The sequence below is a fragment of the Bos mutus genome, chromosome 16, assembly GCF_027580195.1.
Source record: "Bos mutus isolate GX-2022 chromosome 16, NWIPB_WYAK_1.1, whole genome shotgun sequence".
NCBI lineage: Eukaryota > Metazoa > Chordata > Mammalia > Artiodactyla > Bovidae > Bos > Bos mutus.
Genome location: NC_091632.1, coordinates 21,805,602 through 21,823,992, shown reverse-complemented (window position 1 = coordinate 21,823,992; position 18,391 = coordinate 21,805,602). Strand labels below are relative to the sequence as shown.

The window sequence follows — 18,391 nt, the reverse complement described above, 5'->3', positions numbered from 1 at the left end:
GATTGTCCAGGCAAGAATACTGGAGTGGGTAGCTATTCCCTTCTCCAGAGGATTTTCCCAACCCAGGGATCCAACCCACATCTCCCACATTGCAGGCAGATTCTTTACCATCTGAGCCACGAGGGAAGCCCATATTGTACTAACTGTCAAAAGGCTTGAGTTCTGATCTGTGCTCAATCGTGTGATTAGGCTGAGCTGGCTGTGTGACTGTAGGCAAGTCACATAACCTTTCCAGACTCTGATTTTCTCATCTCTAAAAGAAGAAATTTCAACTAAACTGCTTCAAAGGTCCTGCAGAGATTTGCTATCTCACTGCCATATAGATAGTTTTCTTTTCTCTCCCCTTCTTTCTTTGGCCTGGTTGGTTCCAATATAGAGTCGGTGAGGCTGCCTTGTGATAAATGATATCGAACAAGCTTTGTCATAGCATCTAGATTCCAGGAAACTTGGGTTTGTGCCTTGCAGTGCATGCATGCTAAGTCGCTTCAGTTGTTTCCGACTCTTGGTGATCCTGTGGACTGTAGCTGGTCAGTCTCCTCTGTCCGTGGGGTTCTCCAGGCAAGAATGCTAGAGTGGGTTGCGGTTCCGTCCTCCAGGGGATCTTTCCGACCCAGGGATCGAAGCCGACTCTCTTCTGTCTCCTGCGCTGGCAGGTGCGTTTTTTTACCACTAGCGCCACCTGGGCAGCCCTGCAGAGATTTGGTTAAAGTTTCAGGCTTCTTCACTAAAGAACAACAATAAAGACATTTTCAAGTCTTGGGATTTTCTTCTTCACAGAAGTACCTCTCTACCCCTTCTATTCAACTGCTAACTGCTGCCATTGGCAGCTTAGGGTTTAAGGCTCTGGGTTGAAACTTTGGGCTTCAAAGAGTCTACTTGTTTCTGATTCATTTGGAGGTTCACTTTTGCAAAGATGGGGACCCAGGACAGGCTGATTGTTGATTGTCAGTTCAATACTTTCTCTTGGACAAGAAAGAGTCATGACCACAACTTTCCACTCTCTCATCCCTTGGGTGCTATTAACACTCTGATTTTTCTTAAAGGCCTCAGCCCCTTTCATCTTCAGTTGTAAGTTAATTTTCATCTTCATGGCAATGTTTTCTTATTTTCATTTCAGAGTTTGATCTGCAGGTTGAAGACAGAAAAGCAGAGGCTGAAGAGGCCATGAAGAGACTCTCTTACATCAGCCAGAAGGTTGCAGATGCCAGCGACAAGACCAGGCGAGCAGAAACAGCCCTGGGGGGTGCTGCTACTGACGCCCAGAGGGCAAAGACTGCAGCCGGGGAGGCCCTGAAGATCGCGGGCAAGATAGAACAGGTAAAGAGAAATCTCAGGTCAGCAGGAGCAGCTTCAAACATACCGGTCATGTTGAATGAGCGAGAGCGTTGGGCTCATTCTGACCTGTAAGACTCAGCGTCCTGTTATGGTCCATGGTGTTCCCAGATCCACTTGGCTGGCCTTTTGGTTGGGTGGTTCACGAGCCTGTCATTGACTGAGGGCTGGAGCCCCACCCCCGCCATTTTCAGCCCCCTTTTTAGAGAACACCATGAGAAGAACCATGCAAGATTGCTTTTTATTTAGATATTCTGTTAGTTTCCTGGACCTGCTATCAAAAAGCAGCACAGATTGGGTGGCTTAAAGCAACAGGAATTTTTTCTCTCAGAGCTCTGGAGGCTAGAAGTAGGAAATCAAGGTGTCAGCAGAACGGTGCTCCCTCCGAGACTCTGGCTAGAAAGCTCCCGTGCTTCTTCCTAGCTTCTGGCGGTGGCTGTCAATCCTTTGTGTTCCTTGGTTGGCAGTCACTTCTCTCCAGTCCCTGCCTCTGTCATCACTTGGGGCTCTTCTTCCTGCATCTCTCCAGCTCTTCTTATAAGGACACTGGTTGGATTCGGGGCCCACTCTCCTCCAGCATGACCTTATCTTAATAAACTACATCTGCAACAACCCTATTTCTGAATTAGGTCACACTCTGAGGTATTAGGGGTTAGAATTTCAACACATCTTCTTTGGGGGGACACAATTCAACTTGCAGCAACTATCCCAGTGTTTTGATTTGAGATTGTGAAATTCTGGAGTTCTGGGTCTAAGCTCCACTTACTCATTTTTCACTTTGTTTCCACTCTGTGCCAGCACTGTGCTGGGGATATGGAGATGGGGAAAACTCAGTCCTTTTCTTTAAGGAGCACTCAGTGTCATGGGAAAGACAGACTAGTTGCACTTACAGCACAAATGTTAAGTGCTACAGTAGAAAGAGTGCTTCTCAACTGGAAGAGAGCTTCCTAGTTCTGATTTAAGTGTGACTTTTAGAAATCATGGACTTCCCTGGTGGCTCAGATGGTAAAGCGTCTGTCTACAATGTGAGAGACCTGGGTTCAATCCCTGGATTGGGAAGATTCCCTGGAGAAGGAAATGGCAACCCACTCCAGTACTCTTGCCTTGAAATCCCATGGACAGAGGAGCTTGGTGCAGGCTACTATCCATGGGGTCGCAGAGTCGGGCACAACTGAGCGACTTCACTTCACTTTCACTTTAGAAATCATAAGCAACTCTAGAAAGCCCAGAGGGGACTTTTGGTGTCTAGACTGTGTGGCCTCACTCTTGGATTACTTCCAAAAATAATCTCAAATCTTAGGTCCCTTTAGGGTAGAGACCAATTTTCTATGCGTCTTTTTATATGGCTTCTAGCACAGAGACACCTGTGACTTGATGCCTAATAGTAGCTTGTTGATAAAGATATTAAGATTCACTCATCCTAGTAAAAACAAAACTCAAAGCTGTAGCCCATTCATTCTCTGCACCCCAAACTCAAGTGTCTTGGGGGAACAAAGCCATTCAAAAGATGATGGCAGTAAAGAAACATGACAAAGAAGGAGCTGAGTTTCTCACCCTCTGGGTTTTCCCAACTGGTTCCTGATTCACTCACCGTTTGTTGAGCTTGACCCGGGAGGGAAGCAGGGTCTCACAGCTGACCATTAGAGTCTCTGGAGACATACCCCCAAATTCATTTGTTTGAGGCAGAGCTTGGGGAAGGGGGTGTCCCCAAGTCTGACTGTCTCGTTGTTCATCTCACTTACTCCATCAGAGCCCGGCCACAGCTGTATTTTTTCTGTGGTCGTCTTTGGGATGTTTCTGTGCCTCACCCCTCTCTCCTTCCGTCCCTGGCTCCTTTTGTTCCCCCAGGAGATTGGGAGTCTGAACGTGGAGGCCAACGTGACAGCAGATGGAGCCTTGGCCATGGAGAAGGGACTGGCCACTCTCAAGAGTGAGATGAGGAAAGTGGAAGGAGAGCTGGCAAGGAAGGAGCGGGAGTTTGACGTGGATATGGACACAGTGCAGATGGTGAGTTCCCATGGTTTTCCATGGCAGAGTCCTGTAACCTGGCCACTGTGGGAACACCCTTTCCAGATGGGCTTGTGCTTATTTTTTCCTCAGGTAATTACAGAAGCCCAGAGAGTTGACAGCAGAGCCAAGAATGCTGGAGTTACGATCCAAGACACACTCAACACATTGGATGGCATCCTACATCTAATAGGTATGTGGAGTATCCACAACCTTCCAACCTGTGTTCCAGGGCTTCTCCCCAGAAGATTAACTAGACTTAGTCCCCATGCGTGGGAATCTCAACTTCCCTTAAGGGTGTCAGGAAATTTGCTTTGTTTCCAGGCTCAGATACCTTAGGCAGGTTGCTTTTCATTTGCTGTGGTCTATTTTACCATCTCTAAGGTGGGTCACTGGGCATCTGCCTATTGCCCTTGGAGATGAAAGTCTGTAGGTCAAAGAACTGGGTGTACTTGGGGAAGGTATGTTGAGGCTCAGAGAGGTTAATAATGTTCTGCAGATCACACAGTAAATTGTGGAGGTAGGATTCGGACTTCACAGTGAAAGAGAATACTGGATGGCTTGACAGCCCCACTACGGATTCTGACCTTGATCCCGAGAATCTAGTGGACAGTGTCAAGCAGAGGAATGGCGTCCGTGCTGTATATTTCGGAAAGATCACTGGAGCAGCTGGGTGGAGGAGAGTTTGCAGGAGGCTTAGACAAGAGGCAGGATAAGATCATTTTGGAGACAGTTGTAGTAATTGAGAGGTGAGAGAGCTCTAAGACTGTAGGAGTGGTGAGGGGAAAGACTCTCCCAGCCTGTGAGATCAAGAATCACTTGCTGAGAGACTTCCCTGGTGATCCAGCGACTAAGGCTCCACTCCCAATGCAGGGGGCCCAGGTTCGGTCCCTGGGCAGGGAACTAGATCCTGTGTGCAGCAACTAAGACCTGGCACAGTCAAATAAATACATAAATACTAAGAAAAAAGAATTATTTGCTAATTCTGCTGTTTGTCCCTCCCCAGACTACAGTTGGGGCTTCCCAGGTGGCGCTAGTGGTAAAGAACCCACCTGCCGATGCAGGAGACATAAGATATGGGTTTGATCCCTGCGTCAGGAGGATCCTCTGGAGGAGGGCTTGGCAACCCACTCCAGTATTCTTGGCTGGAGAATCCCATGGACAGAGGAGCCTCATGGGATACACAGTGCATAGGGGCGCAAAAAGTTGAATGCTACTGAGCACACAGGTGCACATATACACACACAAACCACAGTTACACTGTGCTGTGACTGGTTGTGGAAACTTGAGCTGCCTGGTAGATGATCCAGATGAAATGTCAAAGAGGGAGGTCCATGAGACACTATAGAAATTTTAGGCTAAAATAGATTTGATGGCACCCCATGGCAGCAGCTCCAGTTACCTCACCGCATCCCTCCCCAAAGAAAGTTCAGATAAATTAAAATCCAGGATTTGGGTAGAACTGATATCAAACCTTCTGTGGCCTGTTTTATCAAGCTTGGACCGCAGCAGATATGGAACTAGGGCTTCAGTCAGGGATTCCAGCCATACTTGGGAGAGCCACTTTCAAACTTTTCTGTGGAGTGTCATCATCACCCTGAGAGACAAGTATCATCTGCATTGTTTTCCTGATGGGTCCGCTTTGTGATCCAATGAGTCCCAAAGAGTAAAATACCCTCTTAAGGTAAAAAAAAAAAAAAAAAAATCCCCAGCTGAGAGTTTAGCAGCTTTGTTTAGTGTTCTGAAAAAGGCAATGAAACTAACAGGGCCTTTAGAGGAAATGAGAGCATGGGCAGGGAGGCTGGCTGAGAACTGTCAAGCACTTTCTGTGTGCCAGGCACTGAGCCAGATTTTTTTGTGGTGAATGGTTGTGTAAAATTTGTAAAGGTTCTGTGAGGTGGGTTTTAGGGCTTATGTGGTGGCTCAGTGGTAAAGAATCTGCCTGCCAAGCAGGAGATGAGGGAAGATCACCTGGAGAAGGAAATGGCAACCCACTCCAGTATTCTTGCCTGGGAAACCCCATGGATGGAGGACCTGCGTAGTCCCTGGGGTTGCACAAGAGTCGGACATGACTTAGCAACTAAGCAACAACTAATGAGGTGGGTTTTATTATTTTATTTCATAGAATAGTGAACAGAAGCTCAAGGAGTTTAATACTGCCCCACAGATCACATAGTAAATAGGGGAGACAGGATTCCACCCGAGGTCTCCGTGTCTGATGCTCCTGCCATTTGCAAGAAGCTCATGCTGCCTCCCCATGGATGTTTTGCCTGCAAGCCTGCTTCACTTCTCCTGCATGTCTTAGAGCCCTAAATTCTAGACTCCTCCTCTGTCCCCAGGGGAAGGACTGATCTACTGGATCAACATTTGGGTTATTGTGCTGTTTCTACTCTGTCTGGTCTCTTGAGTCCTGGAAAAATTACAGTTTAATCTCTTTAGCTGGGATAAAACTTCTGCAGTCAAATAGATCTGACCTTGAATTGTCCACTCAAACCTATTCAGACCAAACGGATCTTGCTTGCACATGAAGGGTCAGGTGCCCTTCATGCTGACGTGTCCGATCATTTATGAGTAAAGCATACCTGAACAAATGTGACCACATTTCATATTGGAATAAACTAATGTCTAGCCAGATCTCCACTGTTCCAGGCCAGAATGAAGTCTTCCATCATTTCATACAGCTGGAATGCATCCCTTAAATAGCAAAGCCTACCTTGGCCTCCCTAAGCCCTGAAACCCAGCCAGTTTCTAAAGGTCTTCTAATAGAAAACAGCAAGAAATTTCCTAAGGGTGATTCAGAGAGCAGAATTTGGAGTTGATTCTGATCTAAAGGGATGAGCTGTGTTGGGCAGACACCTTGGACAGTGTTCAGTCCCTGTGACCTTCAGCCTTCATCTTTTCAGAGCAGAAGCTGTTGACTCTATTGTGAAAACCGAAGCCCAAGCTTCATCTTGCTGAACTAAAGAGCCCAGACGCTTAAACTGGGCTTTTCAAAACCTAGTAACAAGGCTTGTGCTCTCAAAATTTTTTCTAGATTATTTCTAATTTAAAGTAAGCCTTTTTAAAAGAATGGCATACTATTGACTCTCAGCAGGTAAAAACAGAAGTTAAAGTTACAGAAGGGCCTGCATGTGTTCAAGGGGATTCAATCACAACTTTTTCCTCTGTTAACTCCATTCTTGTCCTCTAAAAATAGACCAGCCTGGCAGTGTAGATGAAGAGGGGCTGATCTTACTGGAGCAGAAGCTTTTTCGAGCCAAGACCCAGATCAACAGCCAGCTGCGGCCGCTGATGTCAGAGCTGGAGGAGAGAGTGCGTTGGCAGAGGGGCCACCTCCACTCACTGGAGACAAGCATAGATGGCATTCTGGCTGATGTGAAGAACCTGGAGAACATTCGGGACAACCTGCCCCCGGGCTGCTACAATACCCAGGCTCTTGAGCAACACTGAAGCTGCCTTCGAGATTTCCCAACGGGGGTTCTTAGGATGGAGACCTCAGGCTCAGAAGCCATCTCATGCGGGTGGGGTGGGATGGGGCCATTTGAAGTGTTGATGGGCATTCTCAGCTCAACTGAACCTGGCCCCACCCCGAGACCTTGGCCAAGATCAGTGTATTGTACCAGTGTGATGCTCTTTGCTTCCTGATGTGGGGCAACGAGGCAAATAGCATTGAGTATGAGACTCATCAAGGGCCTGGACACCCAAAGGGTAGACCGGATGGAAGGACAAACTGCACTGGCAGATAGTCATAAACCAACTCTTGGAGTATGAACAAGTGTTGCCATGTCGTAGGCGGCTTATTCTTTGAGTAAATGTGACCAAAGGAAATTTTTTTTGACTTTGCCCACACATAAAATTCTTCCTAATGTCAGAACAGAGAGTGAATTGAAGTCATGCTGTGGTCAGTAAAATACTGTTGCCTCATACTGTTCAATGTGTTCTTGTTGATCAGAGTTCCTCCCACTTACTGCCCAATCCATGACATGTACTCCACTTTCAAACTGGAGGAAGTGATGAACCGTAAGCCTGGCATGTTTGGAGCATTGGTATCCTGCTACCTTTGAGTTCTTCTGGGCCTGGAAGTGACCACCTTTCCCTTGATGATGCCAGGCACCTTAGAGACAATGTTTTTATTAAAGCATTTCTTAGCAGTGGAGCAAACATTGGGAACGTACTTACTTTCGAGTTTCAAAGTGATAGAAAAATGTAGCTTGGGCTCGCAAAGAGGTGCAATTATCTAAGAGATATTAGTCCTAATTCAATGCCATTTTCAAACACTAAAAATTATATGCCCCTGTGGGTTTTGTTCTCACTCTCTCTTTTGATAACAGACAATGTTCCTACTCATACTTGAACTGGGTAGCATCCATCCTTCCATTCTTCCATCCATCCATCCATCCATCCTTACAACATATATTTATTGAGTACCAATTGTGTGCCAGGGGCTGGGGTACATTGGTGATATAGTCTCTGTCCTCGTGGAGTTGACTGAATAGTAAGGAAGACAAACCTTAAAAAAAAATTAAACTTACAAACCCTGTTCCTCACAAGTCATTGCAATAACCCCTTGGTTTGCAACCTCATTTTTCAACGGAACATATGTTGCAAGACATTCCCATGGGGCACTTGAATTTTGGTAAATAGCTGAAATGACTCTGGATTGTGCACCCTTTCTTGCATTTCAGCTGTTGCTCTGCCCCTTTCTACAACTGATTGCAACAGATTGTTGAGTCATAACACCAGTGGGAATTTCTGGAAAAATCAGAGGCCCTTCTAGCCTTGACTCAGTAGACTTTGGTACTGCCTCACCTCTGTATTTCCTTGGCTTTTCATGGACCTGTTTTTTTTTTTTTTTTTAAATAAAGAACAATTCGTAGATGCCTGTGGTCAGTTTCTAATTTGTTAAACTATAAGCTTAAGGTGTAGGTACCAAAGCAGTGGAAACAAAAAATGCTTCAGAGAGAGATGTGAGCCCCCAGAATTAGCATCTTTAATTCTTTTTTCTGAGCATCTTGTTTGCCCTTTCCAACCAGGCAAGCATGTTATGAAATTTAACTGGTTTTGTCTCCTAAGCATAAAGAAGGATTTATTTCTGGAACAACCTGAGCAGGGTGAGGGTGATAATTAACGTTTTGGCTTTTTTTTTCATCAACTATAAAAAAATAAAGGCAAAAATCAATCATTTGTGGTACATTGTCATGCTTTTTAATAAACTAAAATTTAATAAATGGAGATCCTGAATTGGCCATCTACCCAAGTGACTGAGGACAGAATTCTGCTTCTGCCTACACTGACCCCCAAATTCTGACAGATCTAATCACTATGCTTTGCCTTCTCTGAAACTGCATTTTTAATCCTGTCTTGGCATACTCAATCACATATCTTACAAATTTGATTCAATTAACTACAATATCACACAGACCTAAAAATATGCAAAATTCACTCATGATTGACTTTTTTTCTCGTTCTCATCACATACTGGATGGACAGTTGGCAGAGTAGCCCTCCACATATTCATTTCAGAGGCCCTGCCATTTATAACATGACTTTTAAGGTTGCCTTAGGCAGCATCTCTCTTCCAATGGGTGGAGAGGAAAAAAGACATTGAAGAAGGAGATACATGGAAGTTTTTGTGAGGCAGGCCTGGTGAAGGCTGAACATCACTTTCTATCACATTTCATGGTCCAGAACCCAGTATTATTATGCCCACCTCTAACTTGTACGGTGTCTGGGAAATAGAGTCCCTTGGTAGGAAGGAAGTTGATTCTCTGACAGTTCTCTACTATGAAAGGGGAGAATGCATCTTAGTGATTGGCTATCTGTTTCTGTCAAGTATACATATTCCAGGGTACTTGGTGGGGGATCTGAGGGTGCCTGCAATCATAAAAGGATTCCTTCGTGGGATTGACTGTTAAGAGAGTCATAAGACTGTCTTCCCTGACACATGGGAGATGATCCCTATGTAGAGATGGGAAATGGAAAAGTGACTCATGTGACTCTCTTTGGACAGAAATAATTCCCTCATTTCTGAGGTTGTGGTCGATTGTCCCTAAGATGAGAGAAGGAGTATGTGACTTAGAAATAGCCTCCCCAGGACTTAAGACTGTTACCAGTCTTGACCTGACCCTGCCAAGTTAAGGGCACTTTCCTTCCTCTTTCTTATCAGTATTGTGATTTGTAGTGGAAACTCGCTTGTGCTTCTGAGAGTTATCTAACTAATTGTGCCCTTGGTAAGCTATCACACATATTTTCATCTATTTTGACTCATGGGGATTTCTGTCTGGAGAAGTGGGTAGAAATGAAATGCATGTGGACTGTAACTTCTTAGTCAATGTACTTCTGATCTTATCCCAGGATATGGACTTCTTTTCAGTATGCTTGGACAAAATGTAAGATGGATACTTGGTAATGTCCAATGTTTGGAACAAGTCTCAAGGACTGGGAATGTGTTTATCATTGTTTTTTTTTAATGTTTCGCATGGTCATGGGAATGTTGTAAATTCTTGCTGTGGCTCAGTTTTCCCACCTGGAAAGCAGAGATTAGACTCTTTTTCCTCTGTTTTCTTTATACTATGGGCTACATGGAACTTTCTAGGAAATTCCAAGATCTGAAGTTTACTTACGGGTCATAAGGGAAAAACTGTGTTATGTACATGTCTGTTAACTTATAGATACAGTATATATTTTGTAAGTTAGTGTAAGTAAGCAAAATAAACCAATGTTTATACCCAATATTAAACAAGAGCTCATCATTACATACTCTCAGGACAGAGGGAAAAAAGTATTTCGCTTTGTGACTAAAGTAGCAAATATAAATACAAACCATCAATTTATAAGTCATATCAAGTACCACAATGATATGCCACCAAACCCACATAGCTGACTAATCTCAGCCTTAAACAAAAAAAGATACCAAGAACCAAAATGATAAACACACATACACACACACAACTAATCTGACAAACCAGTAGCTAAACCTTAAGTGAGCTGGCAGAGTGGAGAATTGTTATTTTACCTTCTGAATCACCATTCAGACCTAAACCCATACATAACGTTTGTCACAATTAAAAATTAAAAAAGATCGAGTAGTCACGGCGGGGTTGAACAATTAACTTATTCATTTTCAGCTTGTTTACTTTGCCAAACAAAACCAATTATGAGTTTAACAATTTCTGTCTTACTTGATATCCTTTATGTCAAGAAGTAAGTTTTTTAAGTTTTTAATTTTCACAAATACATTTTTAATTCACAAAGAACTAACTTCTTCAAGGATCCAGAGCTAACCAATACCAGACTGTGCAGGTTAGGTAGAACCGAAGATTTCATTTAAAAAAAAAACAAAACTGAGAAAACTTAGGCACAATTGAACAAATTTGCTAATTATTCTTCCCTGCTTATGGGTGTGGTTGTGTACACTTTCATATTACACATGCGACATTAGCTAAACCAAGCAGAAGATCTCCTGCTCTAAGAGCATTAACAACTGTTGGCTCCCGTCAAGTAAGACTGTGAAGAAAAAGTGATTAATTCTGCGACTCACAGAGAAGATTCTAGACCAAGACACAAGGCTCTAGTAGCATCATCTTATTTATTAATGTAGTTGAACCATTTTGCTGATAAAACTTTTGTCTGTGACTATTCTAGCAACAAAATTTTACTCAAAATATTGCACTGTGAGATGGTGTTGCAACTTCAATGTAGTATTTATTAATGTGTTGATTTCCATAAAGCAAATCTTATTCTTAAAATGGCAGATTCAGTGACCAAAAAAGTGATTCAAAAAAGCTTCCCCCTTCCCATGCCAATCCTTGAGACCGCTAGGATCAAGCTGAGGTTTGGGCCCCAGGCCTAAACTGAAGGAGGAGGGAAAAAGAGTAACTCATTCCTAACTGACTGTTACAGGCTAATAGAACATTCCAAACATACTCAACAAAGAAACCACATGAAAAATTGCATTTACTGGGCAGCTATAGGAAGGTGGACTGAACATAATGGACTGAACACATTCATCGTCTTTACCATGATGCTATTCCTAAGGTGTCCGAATTGGATGAGCTACAAAATCCATCCCTGGACCCATCCTTCCCCTCTCACCTGCCCGCCTTCACACTGGAAAAGATCCTGAGCTTTTCACATACTGACTTATTTTTGAATTACTCTTTTGAGGAATAAAATATAATAACATGCTTCTCTCTCTTAATCTGAGAGAGAGAGAGTAAGGGAGAGTGTATCTGTGTGTATCTGTCTGTCTGTTTGGGGGAGTAGATTTGGGCTAGTAAAATATAAGTCATTTCTCCCTGAATTCTCTGCCTCTTGCTGTAGTTTGATTATGGAGTCTCACTTTCAATTTAATTAGAAGACCATGTTCTTTTGTTCTTTCTGAGAAGCTGAAGCAGGAGACTAGGGAATGTGGGAGAAAGGTTGGCCAAGCCGGGACAGGAAGAACAGCTTCTCTAGAAGCTCCAGTTCTGGGTTTCAGGCACTTCAGGAAGAGACTTTCCTCCCCTGTTCCCATGTACATTCAAGGAAAATGAAAGCAAGAAGGCCCCAAAGGTGGGGGGAGAGGGAGAGAGGTGAATGAGGTACCCGCTAGCAGCACAGACACCACCCCCCCAGAGGGCCATTCCTTGAGGAGAGAGTCATTGACACGAAGGGTTTCCCTCGTGCCTCTTCTTACATATCAGCCACTTTCATGCAAGCGGGAGAGACATTTTTATTGGTAGGCAGGAAATGAGGCTCCAGACCCCCTCTTGAGACAGTCATTCTAGCCCATGCCTTTCTCACGATCTCTGAACCTTTGGGTCAGCCATTGTAGGAAGGAGCAGGACCTCAGGCTGGAAGTCAGGACCTGGAGGTCATCCTGTGGGCACCTGGGGCCACCATTCCAACTCTGAGTCATCTCTCTGGTATTGGCCTTGGCTGGGTCACAGTCACGTGTCCTGCCCTGGATTGAAAGAGGGGATCTGACCTCCCTGTAGCAAGTGAAGAAGGGGGCAGGGCAGGAAATGGACTTCCATCCAAAAGGGGAGTCACTTTTCCTTGTATTAAAGGAAAGCTATTTTATCATGATCATTGCGATCGATTCACCAAGACAGACTCTGCCTCATTTCATTCCTAGAAATCTACTTCTATCCCTGTTATTTTCTTTAGCTCATCTCACTCTCCCTATAAACGTGCTTTCCACCCCAACACTGAATGCCGCGATAGTCAGCCCTGTTTCTTCTCAAGGGTCATGAATGAAATGGGGCTTGACCACAGAGCCCAGTAAAGAAAAAGTGGACCAAAGGAACAAAAGACAGCTGGTCTTTCTCGGCTCTGTCCACGTGGATCTTCAGAATGAACTCTATCCATAAACTTCATATCCTTGATGATGCGTGCTTCCCCGGGGAATCCAGCTTCCTCATTTCCTTTGTATCATTTCCTGGCTTCTGAATGCCTTGCCTAGACAAAGGTACTTCTGTCTTTCTCTCCCTAGCACTAGTGCAATCTTGAGCACTTTCTCGGTCTTTGCCTTCCACAAAGCAATCCTTTCTTGGATTCAGATTTCCTCTAAGCCATTGCCATTTCCAGCAGTTCCTTTCTAAGGGAAACCTAGCTACAGCCTTCCTCACCATCACATCCTCCCCCCAGGACTAGCATACACAAGGCTGTATACAGGGAGCACCTGGGACAGACATAAGTTAAGAGAGAGATGCCAGGTAAAGACTGAAAGCTGCATCTTATCTGGTCAGTATCATGGGGAACCAAAGGAGCAGAGATTATGCGGTGTGATGACCTAATGGTCAGGGAAACATTAGCCTTTTGTCAGGCTTTACGCTTGCTGTGTGACCTTGGACGAATCATTTAATCCAGTGGATCTCTGCTTCCTCATCTTTTAAAAGAAACCTTGGCTCAATTAATCTCTAAAGATCTTCTCAGATTCCATGATTCTTAACTGAACACTGAGAGCCAAGAACAGTATCTTACTTTTGTCCTTTGGAGATTATTTCCATAATTCAAGAGGATAAGCCCTCCCCCTGCAACCATGCTATTTTCTGTTGAATTTATTTTCCTGGAGGCTACTGAAGGATGCTACAGATGTTTCTGGCATCAGATCCCACCCAATACCTCCCGGGCCAGGGCTGGTACTAGATATCGACAAAATTATCCTACAGTTTGGGGACCATTTCTCAAAGAATCAAACACCCAAGAGCCAAGAGACTGGATGAGAGACACAGAGCAGAAGAGAGTAATTTCCTTTCGGTTCTCCAGGCAGGACCTGAATGAGACCTGAACAGCTAGAACAGAGTCTGTCAAAACTGTTTCCAGAGCGCCAGAGGCAGGTGGGAAACTGGGGACAAAAAGGGTAGATGAGTTTAGTGGCTCTTGACAATCCCTCCAGATGTCTGTTCTGAGAATCGTGGTCCTGCCAGGCAGGCTTCCTCAGGCTACGACTGTGGCTTCTGGGTTCAGCATGAGTCGTAACCCTAAACCCACAAAAAAGGCTGAGGCTCTGCTTCTCAAGAAGGAACTGACCTCAGACACCATCTCTGTTACCAAACTAGAGTGGGTGAGAATCACTAGTTCCCACGGGGAAATGGGAATCACTTTCTCCTAGGTCATCCTGGATTTACGTTACGACAGAGACATTTCCCAGCCAAACAGGCAATAAATAATTCCAATTAGCAAAGATCTCTAGCTTGAGTGAACTCTTAGCATGTTTTATTTCAGAATTGGCTGCATTTTTAGGACTCGGCCTTGCATACGTGATTCTTTTCAGATGTAGGAATGTGACTAAGTCTGGCCTCCAAGGGCTGTGATGGTGATCTGAAGGTCCCTTGGTAACATCGGAGCTGGCAGGGAACAACCCACGCTCTGCCATCAGTCACAGCTCAAATAAGTAACTGAACGGATGCCACCAAGAAGTGAGAAGGAACCGGCTCTAAGTGATCGTTAAGCCCAGAGCATCAAAAAAGAGAGGTCTTCGGAAACTAAGGAAATGGACTCAAATCCTTCTGAGCAACCCTACTACTCCCAGACTTGCGTCCCAGGTTTCAGAACATGAAAGTCTCAGTCTTGACCCCAGACTGCTGTGTGTGTGTAGGGCGGAGGCGGGGAGAAAGCGGGTAGGTGGGTGGGGGTTGTCTCGGCCTGGTTCAGCGGGCGTAGCCCTCACGCAACTTTCTGAGAGCTGAGGCCTGGCTGCGGTATCCTGTCAAAAGGGAAGGAATGCCGCAGAAACGCAACAAGGCGACAGACATAAAGAACCGCGGACACGGATTTGATCCAAGTTCTATGAGGAGTGAACAACAACAACAACCAACAAACGAAACAACGAAAAGAAAGATAAGAAAGAAAGGAAAAAGATAGCCCTTTGTGGTAAAGGGCATGCTGGGAAGGCGAGGGCCAGAGCCGCCTCCCCAGAGCATGCTGGGAGACGGGCACCCGCACATCTCCAAGGACCGCACTTCCCCCACCCCGACCCCGTCACCCACCCCAACCCGGAGACGAGAGGAGAGTTTGTCCAAAGATGGCTGCGGAGGAGGGGTACGCTGTGGTGTTCTCTGCAGGTTCCCCCACACTGTGGGGGGTTGAGTCAGCAGGTGGGGAAAACAGTCAAGATGAGGAGACGGAAAAACGGAGTTGGGAGAGAAACGGGATGGACAGAGGCGGCGGGGGGCCGGTGTGTTGGCGGAGGACCAGGGAGAGTGGAGCACAGCGCCCCGTGGCCGCTAGCCCGAGGCGTTGATGTACAGCTGGCTCTTGAGAATGTAGTCGATGACCGGCTGGGACAGGTAATCCACGACGTGGCCATCCCCGTGCTGCAGAGCCAGCCTGGTTGAGAAGAGACGCTAATCAGTAGGCATGCTTTCCTGAAAGCAAGGCCAGAGGACTGGCCAGCCCATTCACTTTTGAGGAAAGGGTTTACCTAACACCCATTACCAGTCTTTGCTTAGGCTAAGTGCATGGCGTTCCTATCAGGAAAAAACCCCTTTCCCCTCTAATTCCTCCTCCATCCTGACTGTGCCACTTCCTAACTGAAGAACCTCTGGCAAGTTGTTTAAACCCATCCATTCTTCCATTTCCTTCTCTGTAAAACAGGGGTAATACTGGGGCCTGGGGCTGAGCTCAGCTATCAAAATGATTAAATGTCATACAGGTAGCACTTAGAAAAGCCCAAGCACACAGTAGGCATGTCAAGGTGTTAGCTATTCTTATGTCATTTCTTTGTGTTTCTCTACACCAAGGTCTCAGGAAAAGGAATATCATGATTGATTCCTTCTTTTCCTTCCTAAGGAAGCTCTGAGGGAGAAGAAGCGGCCCTCCTTCACGAGGCTCTTCTCACGAGCCCTGGTGAAGGGAAGCACTACCACGTACAGGACTCTCTTCATGCACTTCAGTTTCAGCACAGTTTTGCTCCAGTCTTGGCCTGGCTGCTTCCCATTCTCTATGCACATGGTGGTCTTGGGAATGTCAGGCCCCAAGGAGCCATTTGTAAGAATTCACACACTCCTCTGGACACCTTGATTCTAAAATGCATCTGTGCCTTGCGCTGTGAGATCTCCCCGAAGGCTGGCTCAGGGCCTTTGCAATGCACACAGTGTCCTGACCTTCCAGCAAACTAGGTCCCCAAGTGCCTCCCCACACAGTTTATGGGAGGCTTCTTGAAAAAGTGGTTTACATCCGTGGTTTCCAAATGCCAATCCCAATTTCACGAGAATCACCCAGAAAGCAGCTCCCCAGAGACCCAACCCCCCGAAATTCTGATTCAGTGGGAATGAATGGGACACTGAAATTTGTGTTGCCATTTAAGTTTTCACAGTAATTTTATTATACAGCCATGGTTGGACCCACAATCTTCCCCTCTTCCCTCGCTGGCCACTGCCACTTCTGCTCTCACCTCATAGTTGATGCTACCGTTTCAAAGGCCTGCATAATCACCTTCCAGGGAAGAAGTCCAGTGGACCTTTTAAAACCTTGGGCTCACTTGATTTCTTTGAAACATATGACACAGATGACAAATGACAGTGTTCTCTCCCTCTGTACCCTCTGCTGCTTTTGTTCCAGGGCCACCAATGCTGGTGGTTTCTGACTGCTCCTTAGTCTTCTTCTATTTATTTTTTTATTACTTTTTAAATTGGAGTATAGTTGATTCACAATGTTGTGTTAGCTTCAGGTGTACAGTAAGTGATTCAGTCACACATTTATAGCTATAATTCTTTTTCAGGTTCTTTTCCTTTGTAGATTCTTACAAAATATTGAGTAGAGTTCCCTGTGCTATACAGTAGGCCTTTATTGGTTATCTATTTCATATATAGTAGTGTGTACATATTAATATATAGTAGTGTGTATATATTAATCCCAAACTTCTAATTGACCCCTCAGCCTTCCTTTAAATAAATGTTAATATGTTTTAAATATTCCCATAGCCTTCTTTGCTCTTACTGACTCTCCCTGTGAACTCAGCCATACCCTTAAACTTTAATTTACACTTAGGTGCTCATGGCTTTCAGTTTTATTATAGTTCTAGACCTCTGTATTCCACATGTCTTATCCTTCCATTGGATATTTCCACTTGAAGTTTATGGTGGAAACTGTTAACTGGTCCCTAGTATCCAGTCTCTCTTTCTTATCCTGAGTAATAGACCCTCCCAAGTTTTAGCTGGACATATGGCTGCCAAGCCTCAAAGTCTACTCCCAGCCTGTCTGGAGGCTAGGCATGGCCACGTGACTGATGCTTAGCCAGTGGGATGAACGGGAAGTGACGGGTGAAACTTTGGGTCGTCTTCTAAAGGACAAAGCTCTTTGCCCTTCCCCACTGGCTGAGGAGAGAAGTCATTGCAGCAGCCGTGGACTCAGAGAGGGAGGCTTCATGCTGAAGAGAACAGAGATTCAATCTCTTTTGACACTGAATAACATTTCTCATTTAAAATTCTAACTATTTAGGGTTTTTTGTTATGGCAGTTAACCTAAACCCTTACTAAATCTGTGGGTACCTCAGAGTGGAAGTGGAAGTGTTAGTCGCTCAGTCACGTCCGACTCTGCGACCCCATGGGCTATATAGCCTATCAGGCTCCTCTGTCCATGGAACTCTCGAGGCAAGAGTACCAGAGTGGGTTGCCATTCCCTTCTCCAGGAGACCTTCCTTACCTAAAACTAGAGTCCAAACTAAAAATAACTTCTTCCCCCCTCAAGTCACCTAAAACTAACAGCCTGTCCCCCTTTTAAAAATCAAGGACTAGCAACAAATAAATGAGGTCTAAAAAGAAGGCTACATATTGGGGTAGCCAGTGTTGGCCAACCTAACAGTCAGCCTGGACTGAGGAGAGCTGTATGGGAACCTGAAAGCCAGTTTGACCAAGGTCTCTCTGGTCTTTTGTCAAACGTACCTGCTCTTGGTTGAGCTGACCACAGACATGGGATGGTTGATGTCATCCTTCACCACCATGATGTTATTCTGCGGACAGAGCAGAGAGAGTAGGTTGCCAGTCCCTCACACTAAACTCCTTTTGTGTCCTCATGCCTCCAGCCCCCAGGCTTCTCAGAGAAGGGCCATATCACATTACTACACCAGCAGGGAGCTGGAGGACTCACTTTGTATTTGCGGAGTATTGAAGAGTGGTTCATGATTCGGTCTGTGTCGGCTGCGTCCCGGGGGACCACCACGATCCCAAAGTCCCCAACGATCACCTCCATCTGAAGAAACCAAAGGAGGGGAGAGAAAGAGAGGAAGTAGCCTTTGGTGAGACCTTGACTCCAAACCCCTACCAAGCAACCAGCAAGGTGGAGCTACCTCCTGTTGGAACCCTAAGCTTTAGTCCCAAACCTGCCTTCTCAGCCCCACCAGTCAGCTCCTTCAAGTAACAACCTGAAACTGTGCTCGTGGAATGAGTGGGAACTTCACCTGGCACACTTAATAAATACCTAGAGACTGAATTAATAATGCACTCCTGCATGTCTGGGCAAGATCTCTTCAATTCCTGAGGCTCCCGTTGAGCTCATAGTGTTGAAGGGCAGCATAAAACATGGTCCTTACCTGGTAATATCCTCCTGGGTGACACAGATCCTGTTG

General features: G+C 45.3%; 2 protein-coding genes across 6 annotated transcripts in view; one reads left to right on the top strand and one right to left on the bottom strand.

Moving 5' to 3' along the window:
• LAMC2 (laminin subunit gamma 2) overlaps positions 1-8,217 on the top strand; it is a 67,449-nt gene extending 59,232 nt beyond the window's left edge. For both annotated transcript variants that reach the window (XM_070384823.1, XM_005893080.3), the window contains 4 exons: positions 1,118-1,317; positions 3,181-3,339; positions 3,433-3,532; positions 6,536-8,217. In XM_070384823.1, coding sequence (XP_070240924.1) covers positions 1,118-1,317; positions 3,181-3,339; positions 3,433-3,532; positions 6,536-6,789 — 713 coding nt within the window. In that variant the 3' untranslated portion in view covers positions 6,790-8,217. The remainder of the gene's footprint in view (positions 1-1,117; positions 1,318-3,180; positions 3,340-3,432; positions 3,533-6,535) is intronic.
• Positions 8,218-10,908: 2,691 nt separating this feature from the next.
• The window catches only part of NMNAT2 (nicotinamide nucleotide adenylyltransferase 2), a 215,554-nt gene continuing 208,071 nt past the window's right edge, over positions 10,909-18,391 (bottom strand). For 3 of the 4 annotated variants that reach the window (XM_070384824.1, XM_070384825.1, XM_070384827.1), the window contains 3 exons: positions 17,914-18,015; positions 17,709-17,776; positions 10,909-15,153 (listed from right to left, as the gene is read on the bottom strand). In XM_070384824.1, the coding sequence (XP_070240925.1) occupies positions 15,051-15,153; positions 17,709-17,776; positions 17,914-18,015 (273 nt within the window). In that variant the 3' untranslated portion in view covers positions 10,909-15,050. Of the gene's footprint in view, positions 15,154-16,010; positions 17,195-17,708; positions 17,777-17,913; positions 18,016-18,391 lie in introns of those variants that run through there. The other variant, XM_070384826.1, reaches the window with a different exon arrangement.